This window comes from Vitis vinifera, chromosome 16 (assembly GCF_030704535.1).
Source record: "Vitis vinifera cultivar Pinot Noir 40024 chromosome 16, ASM3070453v1".
Taxonomy (NCBI): Eukaryota; Viridiplantae; Streptophyta; class Magnoliopsida; order Vitales; family Vitaceae; genus Vitis; species Vitis vinifera.
In genome coordinates, this window is record NC_081820.1 from 20536428 (window position 1) to 20555874 (window position 19447).

Consider the following 19447-nt stretch of genomic DNA (forward strand, 5'->3'; position numbering starts at 1 on the left):
CATTAAAAATATGAAAAACAAAGAAGCTTGAAATATTATATAAAAATAATTTGTTAATTTTTTTTCTACTTTTCCTCTTTATTTTGTTTCTCTCACATTTTCCCTCAAATTTAATAGGAACCAATATAGCTTAAAGGTGTAGGAGGTTGATGAAAGCAGGGACGAGTGTATAAGGGAAGCCAACACAATAACCGTTAATGGAATTAATAAGAAAAGTTGCTAAGTATAGCCGCTCAAATATGAATAATACCATTACACATGAGCAAATTTTGTTAAGTATTGAGAATACCTATTATTATTAACTTTCATTAAGAGTGACTCAATTCACAAAAAATATATGAACATTTTAGGATCTTACTCATAAGTTAAAGTTATTAATAATGTTGGCACAAATTCAATATTTTCTCAATGTCGAGAGACAATACAATGAAATAGTTTAGTGAAATCATGATTATTTGAAAGTTTTACGTTATGACTTGCCTTAGGTTTTGTCCAATGTATTACCATATACATTAGTACATCCACCATGAAAAACTCACCTTGATGGTTAAAACCATCCATTCAATTAAGGAGATATTGCACTATAGTCTCTAATGGGTTGTTTAGGCTCATGCACTAGTTGTGAATAAGTCATCTAGTACTTATAAGAAATTAATGACTTGGATATTCCGTGTAACTCATTATGCACTTAAGACATGTACAATGTAAGGGATGCAGACCAAAATACTCGTGAAGTACAATGCATGAAATGAGAATAAATAAAAATGAAACTAAAAGTTTATTAATAAATAATAAACTTTTAATTTTGTTGCAACATATCATATTTTTAAGAACTCTATCATAATAAATGCATGTTGCAAGAAGTGATAATAACCATGGATGACAATAAAGTCATTTTTTTTATACTCACTTTATCCCACACCCCAATGGGACATGTTTGGGATAAAAATAACTTAAGAGTGGGTAGAAAATTTTTAAAACCTAAGATACGTTCGGGTGGGTTTGTGTATTACTCAGTCTCACCTTGTCCCATCATAATTAAATATAATATTAAATAAAAAATTATTTTGGTTTTTTTTTTCAATTTTAATTGTTTTTTTAATATTACTTTTCATAAAAATAAATTAAAAATATTTATATATTTACAAGTCATATTTATTATTAATAAAATTTAAAAATTGAAAATAATATATATATATATATATATATATTATAGATGAGAATAAATATAAATAAATGAGAGGAGTTGGATGAGGTGATTAAATTCCTCTTTGCCTAGTAGATTGGCATCGGCTTTGAATCAATCATGGGACACATAACAAATGATTGAGACAAAAAGGTGATCGGAAGACCTTTGAATTCAAAATGGGTCGTTCCTGTGAAAATCCTATGTAGTTGGCTGATTAAAACCCATAAATAGAACTGCCCCCCAAAGTGAACGTGGGAATCTTGTTTGAGAGAGTTGGGAAAAGAGTTCTCTGTAATTTTTGCTGTCTTTGTCTCGTCTTATCTCTTTTTTCCTTACTGTTGGAGGGCTTAGAGGCCTTCTAAGGCAGCACATTTAGAAAATTTTAGGGAAAAATTCGTAGGTGTGGTAAAAAGCATGGCCAATCAAAGACCCAACAGGAAAGATTCGCGGTGGGGTTGGGTCCGACCACCCAAATGGGCTCGTCCAAACGACACCGTATTCAGAGCAGTGTGACTTCAGGGAAATGTCGATGATGTTTTGGGAGCAAAAACTGAAAAACCACGTGACACAGTATGGTCCCATCCACGTTTCAAGTCATGATTCGTGAATCACCTCTTAAAACCCAGCTTCTAGGAGATTCTGGTCCACACTCATCGCGACCCACCAAAACTTCTCTCTCCATCTCATCTCTGCGCGCTCAAGCTTCTTCAGCCACGATCATGTAGATGGACTTCAGTCAATCGCAACTCAACTAGAATTTCAATCTCTAGGAATCTCGAAATATTCTCTCTCCTACGACTTTCATGGCGCAATGTCATTGGATCGCTCTCTCCTTCGCTCTCTCCTTTCTCGTTCGCGTTCTCAACGCTAGTGCCGGCGATTCTGATCCACTCTACAAGTAAATTCCCCATTTACTTATTTTTTATTTGATATTTTTTTTGTTTGATTCGGATTTATTGTTTAATTTGATTTGCTTTGTTGTGGGAATCTCATAGTGATTTTACCGTTCTGATTGTGTCCAAAGTAGAAACCAAACCTAGATTTTCCGATAGCATGAGCTATGTTTGGTTGCTGAAAAAATGCAGTAAAAGGAAAGAAATTGAAATTTTGAATGTTTGATTTTTCATCACTTGATTGGTTGCTTGTAATATTAATCTCACCGTGATAGTTCTGTTTGTCTGTGTATCAGTGGATGTATAACCTGGATTTTTTTATTGCATATGCTATGTTTGATTGCTGAAAATATTTAGGGTGAAAGAATGTAAACTTTTGACTATTTGATGCTTCGTCTGTGGTATTAATCTCAGAGCAAATGTTTAATTGTGTATTAAACAGAACTCAGATTTCTGATAGTAATACTACTTTTGGTCGCTGAAAAATGCAGAAAAATGAAAAAAAAAAAAAAACTTTTTGAATGTTTGATTTTCCATTACTATATTGTGTGTTTTGTAGTATCAACCTTACAGCGATTGCAGTGTTTGATTGTTCATCAGTGGAAACAAAGACCTGGATTTATGATAGCTTTTGCTTTGTTTGATTGCTGAGAATATGTAGGAAAATGAAAGAAATAAAATATTATAGATTTGACTTTTCATTACTTAACTATGTGGTATGTGATATTGATCTTACAATGATTCACTGTTCTATGGTGTATCTGTGCAAACAAAACCTAGATTGTGATAGCAAATGCCATGTCTTTTCCTGCTATGAAATAGCCAGAAAATGAAAGAAACTAAAATTTTTAATCTTTGATTTTCCATTGCTCAATTGTTTGATTTGTGGTATTACCCTTACTGTGATTTTGCTATTTGATTGTGTACCAGTGGAAACAGTACTTAGATTTCTGATAGCAAGTGCCATGTTTGGTTGCTGAGAAAGAAATTAAAAGGTTGAATGGTTGATTTTGCATTCCTTGGTTGTGTGGTTTTTGATATTAATCTCACACAGATTATGCTGTTTGACCGTGCATCAACCAAAACATAACCTATATTTCTGATAGCAAATGGCATGTTTGGTTTATGAAGAAATGTGGGAAAAGAATGGAAATTAGAATTTTGATTGTTTGATTCATCATTAGTTGGAGACCTAGAAAATAAAAACTCTGTTCTAAATTTGCTCTGTGCAGCTTTTGAGTTAAACTTTAATCCCCTGTCAGTATAAACTAAAATTTAAAACATTCACAATTTTTAGAGGTCAAGTGAAACTCGAACTTATAGCAAGGATTATTCAACAACAGTGATTGAGTTATATTCATCATTTGTCAATGTTGCAATATCTTTTCACTTTGAGCACTTACTTTTAATGTCACATCACTTTGGAACCATTTGAAGAGAATCCTTCATGGTCATAGACCCAAATGGCAACAGTTCTCTTTTTAATCACGTCAAAAAGGGATTGGATTCTATTTCCTTCTTAAAAATGATATATTTGAACCCAATGTTGTTAAAACTTGTATTAAGTTTTCATTGTCAACTGATCTTCTCAAATAAATAAATGAATGATAAAATTCAGAGCTTACTGTTCCAAATGTTTAAATGCTATTTGGTAATCAATCATGGCATTTGGTATAAGAGAAGGAATTCCATCATGTTTACACATCAAGCAATAAAACTTCTTAAAGATAATTTTTATTTTCCCATGAATTTCTCAATTTTTTATTTTTTTATTTTTTTGATGAGTAAAGAAGCAAATTTGTATTAAAAAGAGACACCAAAAGTGCGACTTGAGTTATACAAGAACAAAACACCCACCGCCGCTTCCCATAAACTTCTTAAGTACATGCTATAGTGAAGAAATCCTCACATATTTCATACTTTCACAAATGGATGAATTCTTCATCTCCTTATTCCTCAACTCACTGCAACATTCAAGATGTTTGACAACATTTCTCATTGAACCTTGTTAGGAAACTCATTTCATAACCTCCAGTTCTTACCAATATATTGTGGCACAAGATTCATAAATCTAGTTGTGAGACACATTCATGAAGTTGAAGTCTTTCTTCAAATTATTTTTCATGTAAATAAATTTCCACTCAATCTTTCATTATTGCTAGTGGTGAAACCGATTAAAATCGTGTTTCCTTTATACCACAAAACATTCTAAACAAACATCCTCCATAAAACTAAAGTATAATTCATTAGTGGAAATCATTTAAGTAGTCTTTTTATATTAAAGTACTCAATTAAATTTCAAATTAGAAAAATTACTCCAACTTTGTGAAGCTGATAAGAAAAATTGGAGTTTATTTTTTCATTCTTTGTCAAATGGGTATTTAGGACCTCATTGAGATGCCTCCAGAGTGTAGCCTCTCTCTCTCTCTCACACACACACACACACACACACACACACACAAACACAAACACACTCAAACACACACACAGAGATACTCCATCATCATTATTATGAACTTATAATCCTGATTACTCAAACTTTCTGGATTTGCCAGGGCATGCATAGAACAGTGTGAGAAGACTGGATGTGTCGGGGACAAGTGCTTCCAACACTGTAAACTATCTTCTGATGGGAATCCTATTGGTGGTCCATGGTATCTGCAAGAACCGCTCTATCTGCGGTGGAAGCAGTGGGATTGCCGCAGTGACTGTAGGTACCACTGTATGCTTGCTAGGGAAGAAGAAAGAGAGGAACTTGGTGACAAGCCTGTCAAATATCATGGAAAATGGCCATTCCGGCGTGTATATGGAATTCAGGTCTTTATATTTTACTTACATCGGAACTTAGGTTGATTCTTAAATGTATGTACAATATACTTATTTTGAATGAGTGTTATTCATGTTCTCAGGAACCTGTTTCTGTTGCTCTAGCCACACTCAATCTTGCTATGCAATTTCATGGTTGGGTGTCATTTCTCATCCTTCTTTATTACAAGTTGCCTTTAAGGCCAGATAAGAAGACATTCTATGAATATACTGGCTTATGGCATATCTATGGGATCTTAGCAATGAATGCCTGGTTCTGGAATGCTGTTTTCCACAGTCGGTGAGCAATTCTCTGGGATTCTTCCCTTTAGTCTGCTGGTTTGGTTATTATCTGTACTATCATAATTAGAGAAAGTTGTGGGCTCAACCTTTCTCCTCAAAGTACAATTACTTTTAGTTTATTTTATAGACAAGAAAATGTAAGGGTCTAAAGTGGCCCTGAAAGTTTTACAAAATGGGGAAAAGATTGGAGTTGGACCCTTAGACCTACTTAGACAAAAGCTATTAGTCATTTTGAGTTTTGCATGTCCCTTCTAGTAGTATATGAAATTAAGGAGAAAAAAGTTATATTTCTTTATGTATAATGGCTTGCTACCAACCACCCCTGGTCTGGAGAAAAACACAACACTTGTAATGTATGTACTCCCACAAAAGGGAAAAAAACTAGGGATTGTTGGCATCGCAATTACACAAACCTCAATAATAGTTTTGGGGAACACCATGCCTCGAGTTTCCAAGTGAGTGAATAAATCACGTATGAAATGTGATTCCTAAAACCATGGGTTGATATTAGCTAAATTTGTTTGTTTTGTACTATTATTATTATTATTTATAGTTATGATTATTGTTGTTACTGCAATTACTATTATGATATATTTTTTTTTTTGTGGCATCTTCTAACTAAATTATTTTCAGAGATGTGGATTTGACAGAGAAACTAGATTATTCTTCTGGGGTGGCATTACTTGGATTTACCCTTATTCTGGCCATACTGCGAGCTTTCAATGTGAGAGATGAGGCTGCCAGGGTCATGATTGCTGCTCCACTGATGGCTTTTGTGACTACCCATATCTTGTATCTGAACTTCTACAAACTTGATTATGGTAACCCCTCTTCCAATATCCTCCATTTGTTGAACTTATGCAGCATTGTACATCACTATACAAAACTACCAGCACAATTACATTTAGTTATGGAATATTGCCTTGAATATGATATGTGCCAACATAGCACAGACTCTTCTATTATTTATCAAAAAAAAAAAAAAAGGGCACAGACTCTTCTATCTGGACCACAATTTTGTGTGGTCCCAAACTACTTTAGTTGGATATATGTATGCTTGAGATTGGCTGTACAAACTTCTTTTGGCACTTTTCTCTATCTATGGCCATTTCTGTTATGTCTTTTCTTATAATCATTGTTTTTTTTCTTTGGAGAGCCTCTCATCCTCCTCATTGAACATTCAACTTTGAGCATTTCACTTACGGGTTTTGGTAGTGGTCCCTGTTGCACACAACTAAACCATCTTGTCTATCTCTCATCTTGTCTTCCACTAGTATGACGTCTACTGTCTTGCTGGTGTGTTAATTTTTAATTCTATCCCAGACATATTGTGCTGTGCATCCATTTCAACATCCTTATTTCAGCTTTTACTGACTTTGTCAACAACTTATAGAAGCAGATAGGGTGGGCATAACTTGGTTAGAGAATATGTATCCATGTTGGAAGCCTAAAGCTAAGCTCATGGTTTGAAAGAAGTGTTCGTGATAGTATTCGTATCCCTTGGTTGCTTTATTTGTTGGAATTTAATTGTTAATGTTTTTACATTTGAAAGTGGGGAAAATTTGAGTTAATGTAGTAGGAACTGTTTTCAGTACTGTGGGGAATTATTTTGCAGTTTACTTGTGTAGCACTGTAAGATTTACACCACTTCAGCATTGGACTGCTAATTGCTTTTGCATCCTTTTTTTTTTCTTTTCTTAAGTTTTAAGTTTGATGTAAGGACTAGGGTTAATTGTTATTATGTTAATTTGGTTCTTAGACTATAGGAGGGTTGCAATACCTTGGGTTAGGTCAACTGAGATCTGTAGTTGTAAAGCTTATTTAGAAGCTGTGATTCTCTCTCTCTCTCTCTCTCTCTCTCTAAACCTATTTATTCTGATAGGGAAAAATGATATAAATAGGCTCCCTATACAGAAAAAAGGGAGTGCAACTCTCTAGTGCTTGAGACTATCAATTACTTATTTTTCTCCTTTTCTCTTAATCTGTTTTTAATTATACAGTGTTTAGTGGCTGAGACAAGAGCACACGTTGAACAATCAAAATAGTTACCAGAATCCTAATTCTAAATCCTCTTACAAACTCCAGTCCATCCTTAAACAAATCTACAGCAAAGCTTAACCTTAATCTCCTGTTACACTGCTGGATTTTGAAAGACCTTACCAAAATCCTAATTTCTAAATCCTTTTTTCCCTATTTCAGTTCATCCTTAAACATATCTATGGCAAAGCTTGACCTTGTTCTCTTGTTATTTTGAAATATTTTGCATTAGTTAAAGCTTGCTTGGCAATTATAACCTGTAAAACAATCTATGGAATTGATATTTTCTTGGCATAGCAAACTTATATCATCTCCATAAAGAAAAAAAATGCATGACACAAACTAATTGTAGCAGCTTATGACATTGTCTTGATGATTATGTGATTTTTTACATCAATGGGTTTGATATTACATCTTCAAGAGCACTCTAAATAAGGATAAACTAGTCAAAATAATTTATTTAACTTGGTAATTTTCCTTATTATAGGTGTGCATGGATTCTAAAATTTCTCATGTATGCCCAGATTTATCTTCACTTTTGTTAACAAACATGTGGTTTAACTTGTATCTATGCACCAGATGTTTAGGAACTTTTACTGTCTGCCACTGTCTTCTCTAGTGATATCCAAGGACTGGTATATTGCAATTTGGTCTGGATTTGGAGGATATCAAAATACAGACATGAAATTTTGTTTTGTTAATATGAAGTTGTAGGAAAATGGTCTGACTCCAATAGAAAATATTGCAGGTTTGAACATGAAAGTGTGTTTGACCATGGGCATAGCTCAACTTCTTTTGTGGACGGTGTGGGCTGGTGTCACTCATCATCCATCACGCTGGAAGTTGTGGGTGGTAGTTGTGGGAGGAGCTTTAGCCATGTTCTTGGAAATATATGATTTTCCACCCTACTGGGGATTTGTGGATGCCCATGCTGTTTGGCATGCCCTTGCCATCCCTTTTACCTATCTTTGGTGGAGCTTTGTCAAGGATGACAGCGAGTTCAGAACATCAGCTCTCATGAAGAAAGTGAAGTAGCATCGCTTGACCCGCATCTTGTATGACTTGCTCACATATCTGCTAATTTGTAAGAAAACCTTCTCCTTTTCCTCATGTGCATGCTTTGCATGCTATGATGGTCCCTTCCTTCTACTTTCAGTTGGTGAAAGTCAAGACTCTTGTTTGTTGGCTCTCGTTTGTTTTCCCACGGAATGTGCTAAATTCAGTTCTGTGATGGAATGTACATTTCAGACAACTCCATTTTGTGTAATTTTTCATTCAGTGTATAAAAGGAATTGCAATCACCAAGTGGAATAAAATCTTCTGTAAAATTTTTGATGTTCTGTTGTTGTTATCTGGTTTAGAGAAGCTATAATTGATATGGGCTACATCCGTACATGTAACATTGAATCAATTTATAGAACAATACTGCTCTGGACCAAGCCGTTGGCCCTTTCCTGGATGAGTAGAAAAATGTTTCAAGATTTGGTATGGGAATTAGTCCAGACATCAGAAACCCCACAATTGCCTGTCCGGGAGACTTCTCAATGCAGAGAAAAACGATGCCAGCTGCGCTGCCATTGGGTGAAGAATCGCATCTCCTTTTCCTGGGTGGCCTAACTTTTACCATTGATAACATTGACAGCCTGCCTAATCAGTGCTAAAAGTAAGGTTTTCTAGGTGCCTTCTAGCATTGATTCTCTAAATGCCCTTTTTATCACTGCCCAAGAAATTTAAATGTGTGCTTGATACAAAAATACTTTAGAATGTGATAAATTTGAGGAATATGCTAAGGTATCTATTCATTCGGTAAGTATCAAAATTATAACATCAGATGACAAAATTTAGGTTGTTGGATGAAGGAATCATATCTAATATTTATAAAGTTTTTATCATTTTTTTAGACATTTTTGTCTTCTGAAATTGTCATCATTTCACTCCAAAATCCTACATTTTCCTGTAAAAATCAAATAAATGTAACATTAATCTTTTCCTTTTTGTTTTTTTTTTTAAATAAAAACTTCAATTTTCTTTTTCAAAATATTATATTATTACAATGATTATAGAAAAAATAATGTCAATTGTTGGAATTTATTTGCATTGAAAAACCCATGATGTCATGAAATGAATCAATTTAAAGAAAGAAAAGAAAAAAATTAGGCCTAAAAGCATCAATGGTGATTGGAATGAAGAGTAGATTTAGTGTGCCTTTTTCAATACTATGTCCAAACCTAACAAAAATAAATGGAAGCAATTCAAAAGGGGTACATATTATGGACCATCCCTTGTCCTATTACAGTATCCAAAAACATCTAAAATATTTGTAATAATTTCGTTTTACGGAAGCTTTAAGAATAGGTAATTACATAAATATATACCAAATTTTAATGAGTGAGAAAAAATCATTTCACAGTTATATAAACAAGATATAACTATTAAATTCTCTAAACGTTTTATCTCCCTCACCTCATCAAATATTTCACATTCTCCTTTACATTTCTATTCGGTCCGTAAAGTTTTTACGAGTCAATTTTCATCTCATAAAATTTTCATTTCATCACCTAAAATATTTATAAAAACAGTTCTAATAACTTTCATTATTTTATAAGGCAGTATAATATTATAATATCATATAAACTTATGAAATATTCTATAAAAATAAATTTATATTAATTAAGAATTTTACACACTTTATAATAAATTTACATAGAAAATAATTTTTAAAATCTCTCACCAAAATTAAGTTGGTTCTAGAAATCAATGTCATATATCAATATGTCTGATACAATATTTTTATTCAAATCATATTATATAGACATTTTTTATAGTTCCATATTTAAAGGTAATAAAATGGTTAAATTTCATAGTAAATAAAATTTTCAACCAAAAAAAATCTTGTATTTTTTAAAAATTTTAATAATTTCCCCACTAGTTAAATCATTTGGAAAAAAAAAATCACTTTAAAAAAAGTTTACAAGTTTCGTAACATTTCTAAAAGTTTGTCTATCATAATTGGTTGAGATGGGATGAGACCTGTAGTTCAAAATTAGCATTTTAAATAAGTAATTGATTGAGATAAAAATTAAATAAATTATTTTTATTGCTTTCTTCTCTCAATTTTTTGAAGAAAGCTTTAGATTTTTTCTTTTTTGCATTTTTTAATAATTTTTTAAAATTATTAAGTTGATTTGATTTTTTTTTTAAAATTTTAAGCAATAATATTAGATTATTTTATATATATAAAAAATACTAACTCAAATTAAGTCATTAAATAATTAACATTTTGGTGGCGCATTTGGCCGGATTTTCCAAATTTCTCCAAAAGAAAGATGGGCCAGGCCGAGCCCGTTTTGGGGTCCTAATAATCTTCTTCTCTGAGTTTGACCTAAAGCCATCACACAACATACAGGGACACTGTGAGCCGGCTCTGCCTCCACGCTGAAAAACATGGTAAGTGATGAACGCTATATTTTTGTTGTCTGATTAGTATTGATTTTCTCACTTTTTCCCTTCTGTCTGGCTTCCGAGAAATTGTGCCAAGGAAATGGACTGGAATCTAATAAGATTCGGGGATGAATTGGCTGTTGAAAAATTTATGTTTTACTATCTATTTACTTCAATTTTTTGCTGCGGTTCTTGGCATCCAAACGGGGCTTACGGTTTTATTGTTATTTATTTATTTATTTATTTTTGTTTTTTGATGGGCGAAGGATTCGCAGGTGGAGACAGAGGCAAAGCCAGATATTGAGGACCCTGAGAAGAAGAAAAAGAAAGAGGAAAAGGTTTGCTATGCCTGTGTATTAGAATGATATTTTCACCATTTTGTTCTATCTTGACTTGGAATAGCTAATATGAATTTTGCTATGTCTATGATAAGACTTATAGATGTGATGAGTTGATAGCAGTGCTTTGTAATCTAATGCTAAAGACGATTTTTTTTTTTTCAGCTATAATATGAGAATGTTACTCATAGTTTAGTTAGTCTCTTCAATTGGAGTTGTTGAATTCACTTTAATAGATTGTTTTTCATATCAACTAGAGCATTTGCATTTTCAACTGTGTTTGATTTAGTTGGATTCTCAGGTAGCCTATCAAAAATTAAAAATGAAAAAGATTCAGCTCTCGGTTTGATCTTTCCTTTCTTGGTGTTTTAATTTTCTACATAAATTTCACTCACTTCCCCGAGGTTTGAGCTAAATAAACTTAGCCCCTGTAAGTTTGAAATTTCATCAAATACCCCTCTTATTTTGAGTTGAAGAGAAGGTGAGTGAATACCAGATAAAAGGGTAAGGAAGGTATTTGATAAAATTCTAAACTAATGATGACCAAATCCATTTAGCCCAAAACCTTAGGGAAGATGAGTGAAATTAACCCTAATTTTTTTATTTTATTGCGTGGCTCATGGTTCTTTATTTATTTGCCTTTTTATTTTATGTTGACAATAAATTTTCTTTTTACCATTTTTTTTTTCTGTTTTTGTTGTATGGTAGGCAAAAGCAAAGGAATTGAAAAAACTCAAGGCTTTACAAAAGGCGGAGGCAGCCAAACTTCAGGTAGTAATGATAGCATAATTTGTAACATTCTAGTGGTTTTGGTTCTGTTTTGGTTATTAATGCTGCTCTTTCATGTGCTGCTTTCTTTATCTGTATGATGATGATGCTGATGAAGGGCATGAACAATAAACAATTCTCAGCTTGTCTCTTTTGAGTAGTAATGCTCTTCTCGATCTGTGTTTTCACACATTGCAGGCACAACAAGCATCGTCAAATGCCTCAAAAAAAAGTGAGAGGAAAATAAAGCGAGATGCTGAGGGAGAGAATGCCGAGGATTATATTGACCCAGAAACACCTTTTGGTGAGAAGAAACGTCTTTCTCGTCAGATGGCAAAGCAATATAGTCCAAGTGCAGTAGAGAATTCGTAAGTATTGCCTTCCCCGTGCAAAGTTAACCATATTTGTATCCTCTGCGATCCTTATGTTCTATACTTTGCTTGTTTAGATGGTATGAATGGTGGGAAAAATCAGGCTTCTTTGTGGCAGATTCTAGCAGCTCCAAACCGCCATTTGTGATTGTGAGTCTCTTTTGAATCTTTGGAAGTTTATTGCTGGAAGTGGAAGTATTTCATTTATTGAATTTATAATTTAAGGTGGGAGAAGAAAGTAACAAGGAGTATGTACTCAGATAGGGAAATATCTCTGACTGAACATTATCTATATACACCCTGGGTTAGGTAGAATATCAGTTAGACTTATGGGATCTTGAAGTGTGTGATTGACAACTGTGAATTGTTAGAGTGGAACTCAAAGAATTAGTTTTCTGTTTTCTTACTTACAAGTAGGATGCTACATTTTTTTCCATCCAAAAATGATAGAAAGCTAATGGTTGTATGCATTCCTGTTAGCAGAAAAGTATTGACTTCTGTCAAATGCTTTGATTTTTTTTCCTTTCATATTTCTGCTATAATTTTGCAATAAAGTGTTACTTTGCTTGTCTGAACTTGTATTTTATTTTGTTTTATTTATTTTTTAACCATTTAGGCTGACTGTTGATGTCATGCCTCAAATTAAACTGCTTTTGGATCTTTCAAACAGGGATTAGAAATATTAGATAAAATTTGAAGGCATATCAAATTGGGATAATAGGAAGGAAAATCCCTTCTTGCCTCTTTAATACATCAATCAGAATTACATTAGTTGAATTTGGTTGGTGTAATGATATGTTCTCATTGTTGGGATTAGTCCTTTCTACATAAAAAGTTCAATTAGATTTAAGTAATCATCTTGTTGTTGGTGGTGTGTTGAGTAAAAGAGGATGTCAATCATGAGAAAGGTAAAGTGTCGAAGTTTGAGGATATGACAGAGCAACTTGAGAAAAGATGAGGTTTGGAGAACTTGGTAGTGATCCCAAGGATAATTTTAGAAGTTTAGGGCTTGAGATGGATAAGGAATCATGAACAGAGGTATTAGCGAGCAAGATTCATAGGGACTAATATTTAGTAATTTTTAGTTTTCCCTTGCAAATGGAGAATGAACTATTTTTGGGATTTTATTTTGATGATTGTCCAACCCTTTGGCATTGACACATCCTCTAAACATTGTTATTTTACTTTTCAACCATAGGACTAGAACAATTCCTATATGGTATGGTTTTTTTTCAACTTTGTTTTTTGCTACTGAAGTAAAACCCTAAAACCAATCTTAAGTATTCGATGATGGGAAGTTGGGCCTACTACAAGTGTGTCTGAGTTTATATAGAACCTCCAAGCTTTGCTTCCAACTTGATCAAGCATGTCAAAATCAGAAGTCATTCCTAGTCGAACCTCCAAGGACAATCCATGGAAACAAATCTTATTCTTGTTAGTTTGGAAATTGATTAAAGAGAAACATATCCCTTTTTGGAGCCTTTATGAGAAGGGACAATCAGGACAAATGGTTATTGTCAATGTATTTTATCAAGTTGGCAATTTTGTTCATTTCTTACAAATTATATACGACTTTCTTCCTTGGGTCTTATCTATCTCAAGACAACTTTAAACTTCATCAAATTCAAATTTAGGTTACTTGAAGTTGTAAAATTTAAGGTAAGTATGCATCTATGGTTGGTGAAGCTTTTGGAATGGCTAATACAATAATTTAGGAAGGGTAGGGTATACTTTATATTTCCTAATTTGGTTTCTACTATGTTTTTAATTCCAAAAATTATTTTTAGTAAGTTTTAAAATTGTGTTTATCTCTAAATTGGTATTTGATTTTAAAAAGGATTTTTGGAATGTTTTAAAATTTGGAAACTCTTCATAATTCTAAAAAGAGTTTTATAAATATAAATAGAGATATTTTATTGAAAATAAGAATGGGTTTTCATGAACTTTGAGAGAATATAGCCATTCATCAAAAACTTAATCTTTCAACTCTCAAACTTTCAAGATTTTTTTTGAGAGTAACTTTTGGTTTCAACAAAGGTCAGAGATTTCATTGCGAAACTTCAATTTCGAGGAATCCATTAAGAAGACAAGAGAGTGCTAAATGGAGGATGTGGAAAAGGAGTGTAGGTGCTGACGGTACAAGACCCTAAGGAGAAGGTGCATCTGATTAGGTAAAATTGTGTTCATTTTTTTCATAATTAGTGGATTATTGAGTGGTGAGAGACTGCCTGTGGTTTTTTACACCTAGTAGGTTGCTAGGTGGTTTTTCTATGTGATATCCCTATGTTCATCTATGTGATCGATTTTATATATATTTGCATGGGATTGATGCTCTCAATAAATTATTAATCTAAAGGCACAAAACAAAAATTGGTAATAAAGTATTAAATTGGGGATTAATTTAGAGACTAACTATTCACCTCCTTCTAGGTAGTTTCTTTATAGCAAGACTAGACATTAAATTTCTCTTAGTTATCTTTCTACTTCAATTGAATAGGAGGTTGTGTTACACAGTCAAGTCTTTTTATCCTGGAGGAGTGAAGTGATTGTAATCTTTCAATATCTACACCAGGCATGCCTTTTCATCTCATTGACAACTGAGATGTTTGGGCTTCCACCATTGGGGAGGGCATCTAGGCCAGTCTTATCTCCTCTCTTGGGGGAAAAATGGTACGCAATAGTCATAGTCGTTGAGATATTAGGAGACATGTGTCATTACTATAGTAGCCTCAGGAAATGTTCTGTAATATGTGGTTCTGAATGATTAGTCATGTATTGTAGGGCTAATATGTTATATGAGTAATTGGTGCAATTTTTGTCAGTCTATGTGCGTCAAGAGTCATGTCTCATTCTACCTCATGGACAATAATTTATTAATCTATGAGCCACGATGAAATAAAATTAATACCTCTATGTTTGCCTTTCCTCGTCGTGTCAGAAATTATATTTGGTGGTATTTGGTGTTTTTGGTTGGCTGATTAAGTTTGCGCCTTTAACACATTCTGATTCTTTTTACCATTGGATCTTAACTGTACATGAATGGCAGTTTTTGACATTGGCTTCTTTTCTGTGTGGCTTTATTGCCTTCTAAGATAAGACTTAGCTTGGAGCTGCAATCAAATGATTTCCCATATTGGTGCTTTTTAAAGTGAACACTTGAGAAATCTCTTAATTCAGTCTCTTAAGGTGATGATTTGGTAATTTGGTGTCTGCATATTTCCTGGAAATTGATGACTTTCTTGTGCTTTTTGTGGAACTTGAATTAGTAAACTGTCTTTTGAAAGCATTCAACTATGTTTGTATCTTTCTCTTAGGCCTTGTTTAAACTAAGAGTGTGATTTACAATGTTTTTACTTGAAGTGTTTTTAATGGAATTGTTTTCTCTTGAAGTATTTCTAGGAGAATAACCTATCAAATGTTTCTCCGGGAAACACTATAAGTGATTTTTCTAAATTTTAAAAGTGTTCCCTAAATTTTGCTAAACACCTGATTTTTCTTCAAAAACACTGCCAAATGGAAGTGTTGCAGGATCTTACTGTACTACCTTTCTCTGTATTTTGTTTTGGCAACTATGTGTGATCAAACATTATCAACTTTTGTATTAGAACACCATGTGAACCTGTTGCAATGGCCTAAACTTTGTTGAATGGTGTTATTAGTCAAAACTGTCAATCCTACATCTGATTTAGCCCTTGCTTAACTGTCATTTTCTATATAACTGCAGGTTCTGCCACCTCCAAATGTAACTGGGGCCCTGCATATAGGTCATGCCCTTACCTCTGCCATACAGGTCTCCTAGTTAATCATTTGGTCCTCTAGTGTAATTTATTTATAGCTCTTGCTATGCATGTTGATTAGCTGTGATCTTAATTCATGCAGGATACAATTATCCGTTGGCGGAGAATGTCGGGATACAATGCCTTATGGGTTCCTGGAATGGACCATGCTGGGATAGCAACTCAGGTTATTCTTGGAAGAGCCTTACCATTGTCATCATGATATATGTGTGTGTGTGTATATGTATACATATATTTATTTGTTTGTTATTAGAAACAGCCATTTCATTGCACTAAATAGTATGTAGAAAGAAGGATGAGAAATCCTTCATAGAAGTATACAATCTGCTCTTTAAATTTTTTTTTTTTTTTTTTGATAAGTAAATGGCAATAGTATTAATAAAAAAGCACCAAAAGGGTCAGTATATAAAAGAAGGATAATAGATTGCCAGTATATAAAAGAAGGATAATAGATTGCCAGTATATAAAAGCAAATCTAATGGAACAGCTTGAAATGGTTAGGGTTGCTCATTACAGATCATAAAGATAAATGATCTCCTACTAAGGAGCCAAATGCTTGGCTTCATGCTCTGCTAACCTATACAATCAAATGATTGGCCAAGTAAGAAGGCCAACTAAAAGCATATCCCTTTTTGGAGTACTATCACTATATAATTTTCTTTTGAACTTTTATCTTTATATCTGTGGTTATGAGCAAGACCCAAGGGGAAGGACTTTGCATCCCATTTATCAAGGAGAGTGTGTAGGTGAAGGAAAAATGCTGGTTCGTGTAAGCCTTATTTTGGGACAAGAATAATGATTTAAGTTCCTCTTAGGACATACAATAGTTTGTTAAATTGAGTCTTTTTTTAAGTTTCTATTTTAGTTATTAGTTTATTTTTTATCACACTTATAGTTTTTGAATCTTTTTATTATATTTTGAAAGTTTTATATTTTTTTTCCTATACTTTTTCCTATTCTTGTTAAAAAAGACAAAAAATTAGGAAAATTGTCCTATTAGGAAAAAGAGTCGTAAGCATTTATATATATATATACCCATGTAGTCTTTTAAAGTAGAGAATAGAGAATCAAAATTTTAATAAAAGTTTTCAGCATCTATATGTTTCATTTGAGGGTGTGATAGCTAAGGAAATCCTAGGACTACCTTGGAACCTAGCTATGATTGCTTCTTTTCTTTTATTTATTTTTTCCTTTTTATCTTCTTTAATCTGTCATTTCATTATACCAAAAAAAAAAAAAAACTGATATGGTACTGCAATTTTTAGGTCCTACCTCAAAATATTCCTTGATTTATAGTTTTGTCTCCTACAAGTTGGCTATAATGATGATATAGTGCTAGTGCATTGATTTGGAGCTGAACCCAGAATTTTGAGATCGATGAATCTGATGCAGGAGGGTTGAAGGGAGTGGGGGAGGGGTGGGTGGTGGTTTAAAGATGTATAACTAATTGGCCTGAATTCATACCATGTGTCATGCAGTGGCATCACACATAAGCAAAGTATAAGCAGCAACACTTCTGCTATGCATTCTCAAGTATAAGCAGCAACCCTTCTGCTATGCATTCTCAAGTATAAGCAGCAATACCTCTGCTATGAATTCTCTATCCTTGTGCCATGCCATGTAGGCATATGTGAGCTTTAATATTTAAAAGGATATTTATTTTCTTTAAAAACATGTTATTATGTGGAATCTGCAGGTCGTTGTGGAGAAGAAGTTAATGCGGGAAAGGAAATTAACCAGACATGATATTGGCCGTGAGAACTTTGTATCTGAAGTGAGTTTGAGCTGTTGAAAGCTGGTTTTAACTTCATTAACTTCAGCCCTCAAGTAGCTGTCTTCAATTCTAACACATATTTTATGTATATCCTTGGAATACAATTTCTTTGCATTTAAAGGTTTGGAATTGGAAGAATGAGTATGGGGGGGTCATATTGAAACAACAACGACGTATGGGTGCTTCTCTTGATTGGACCCGTGAGGTAAGGATTCAAAATTGGTATTATCTGATTTGAATTCTCTCTTGACAAAAGTATTAGGACTCTTTGATTGGGTTACATCTTTGGTTGGTTTTAGTGGAAGTGTAATTGTTACCCTTTTTTTCCCCTGTTTTCTTGTTTTATTTTCTAATTTTACTTTCACATCCTTTTCCTTACTTCCTTTTTGATCTTCTTCCAGTGTTTTACAATGGATGAGAAAAGGTCATTGGCTGTTACAGAGGCTTTTGTTAGGCTTTACAAGGAGGGTCTTATCTATAGGTATGTTTGGCATGGGAAAGTGTTTTGTTTTTCTTCATCTTAATTGTCATTTATGCAGTTGTAAGTTTGAATTGGTTTATTCACAGCTTTTGGAATATGAATCTAGGTGTTATTTTTATATTTATTGTTCTTTTTTGAATGTTCATAAAATGAAGGCCACGGTTGCTTATTTGTCTAAGAATGAAAAAAATTGACATTATTGCAATATTTTTGCCAAAATATCTTTAATTTAGGGGTACCAATATGTGAAAAAATATCAACATGGTTGTTAGAACCTTCCTCTTAATGTTTTGTACAAGAACTTTTGACCTTCAATAGTTGGACTCTAAATGGCTATAAATAAGGGCCCTCTCATTTTTCTCTCATTTAATCCCCCTTTCTCATTTTTCTCTCATTTAACCTTCCTTTCTCATTTTCCTCCGAGTTTGTTTCATCTTCCTCTCTCTCCTCTCACATTTGGATTGTCCTAGTTGAGTTTAATCAATTACCAATTAAGAATTCACTATATAATTAAGGTAAGATTTTGTTTTTTGATGGGCAAATAGCAAATATATTAAAAGCTCCTAACAAAGGGGTGCATAAAAGTATTATATGGTGTATTATTGATATATTGGATCTGCATGTATGGAATCATAAGCACTTTGGAAATGAAGAGGAATGTGGAAATGAAGGGAGGAGGTAGATGTTGGTTTGCAGTGGATTCAAAATCTTTTGAAATCTTTGTAGAGGTGATTGGGGAGAGATGTAGGGGAAATATTGTGGAAAGGAGTAGAGGCTTTACTTCGTGGGTCAGGTTTGGAAGTCTCAGCTTGTGCTGCTTGCTGGAAGGGGTGGAGGCTTGCTATAGGGGTGTTTTTGTGCAGGGTCTGGTCAAAAGGTGGGAAGATGGAGGAAGGAGGTTTAAGTTGGAAAGTCGAGCAAATGAGGCAGGTAGGTTCTTATTGTGTTCCGTGGTTGACCTGGAATCAAAGAGATATTGCTTAGTGTTTCCAGAAGGAAAAGGTATTTTGGGAGGATGGGTTTTGTTGGCTGAAAAGCTTCGCTCCCTTGGTGTTATGTCTCGGGATGAGCCTAGGGGAAATGCTGTTTCCTATGGAACAGGGAGTACAGTTGGGGAATCTGAAGGAAAAGCCCAAAAATCCTATGTCGATGTGGTGAAATCAAGAGAGAAAAAGGTAGGGGAAACACTATGGTTACAGCTGGGGGAGAAAGACATCTCAAGTGAGAGGAAGTTAATGGACCGATGTCTG

At 33.6% G+C, this 19447-nt stretch overlaps 2 protein-coding genes across 5 annotated transcripts in view; both read left to right on the forward strand.

Annotated features, from left to right (window-relative positions):
- Positions 1–1764: 1764 nt before the first annotated feature.
- Positions 1765–8562, forward strand: LOC100267589 (uncharacterized). Of its 2 annotated transcripts, XM_002280158.5 has the most exons (5): positions 1765–2087; positions 4638–4899; positions 4992–5188; positions 5824–6011; positions 7976–8562. In XM_002280158.5, the coding sequence occupies exons 1-5, from the start codon at positions 1993–1995 to the stop codon at positions 8260–8262; spliced, it is 1029 nt and encodes a 342-aa protein (XP_002280194.1). In that variant the 5' UTR covers positions 1765–1992; the 3' UTR covers positions 8263–8562. The 2 variants fall into 2 exon arrangements, with proteins under 2 accessions (XP_002280194.1, XP_059589575.1); XM_059733592.1 differs by having other exon boundaries at positions 1814–2087; positions 5824–8562.
- A 1928-nt stretch (positions 8563–10490) lies between these two features.
- The window catches only part of LOC100257207 (valine--tRNA ligase, mitochondrial 1), a 50108-nt gene continuing 41151 nt past the window's right edge, over positions 10491–19447 (forward strand). Inside the window, exons 1-10 of one of the 3 annotated variants that reach the window (XM_010664228.3) lie at positions 10491–10674; positions 10935–11006; positions 11715–11777; positions 11973–12142; positions 12223–12295; positions 15870–15935; positions 16025–16108; positions 17639–17716; positions 17838–17921; positions 18118–18197. In XM_010664228.3, coding sequence (XP_010662530.1) covers positions 10672–10674; positions 10935–11006; positions 11715–11777; positions 11973–12142; positions 12223–12295; positions 15870–15935; positions 16025–16108; positions 17639–17716; positions 17838–17921; positions 18118–18197 — 773 coding nt within the window. In that variant the 5' untranslated portion in view covers positions 10491–10671. The remainder of the gene's footprint in view (positions 10675–10934; positions 11007–11714; positions 11778–11972; positions 12143–12222; positions 12296–15869; positions 15936–16024; positions 16109–17638; positions 17717–17837; positions 17922–18117; positions 18198–19447) is intronic. The other 2 variants (XM_010664229.3, XR_787902.3) reach the window with 2 other exon arrangements.

Excerpts from the sequence above, each read along its gene's own strand:
- LOC100267589 (XM_059733592.1), top strand. The coding sequence starts at position 1,993 with ATGGCGCAATGTCATTGGATCGCTCTCTCCTTCGCTCTCTCCTTTCTC. Across the intron at positions 2,088-4,637 it reads GATTCTGATCCACTCTACAA|GGCATGCATAGAACAGTGTG; the intron begins GTAAATTCCCCA and ends TGGATTTGCCAG. Across the intron at positions 5,189-5,823 it reads AATGCTGTTTTCCACAGTCG|AGATGTGGATTTGACAGAGA; the intron begins GTGAGCAATTCT and ends AATTATTTTCAG.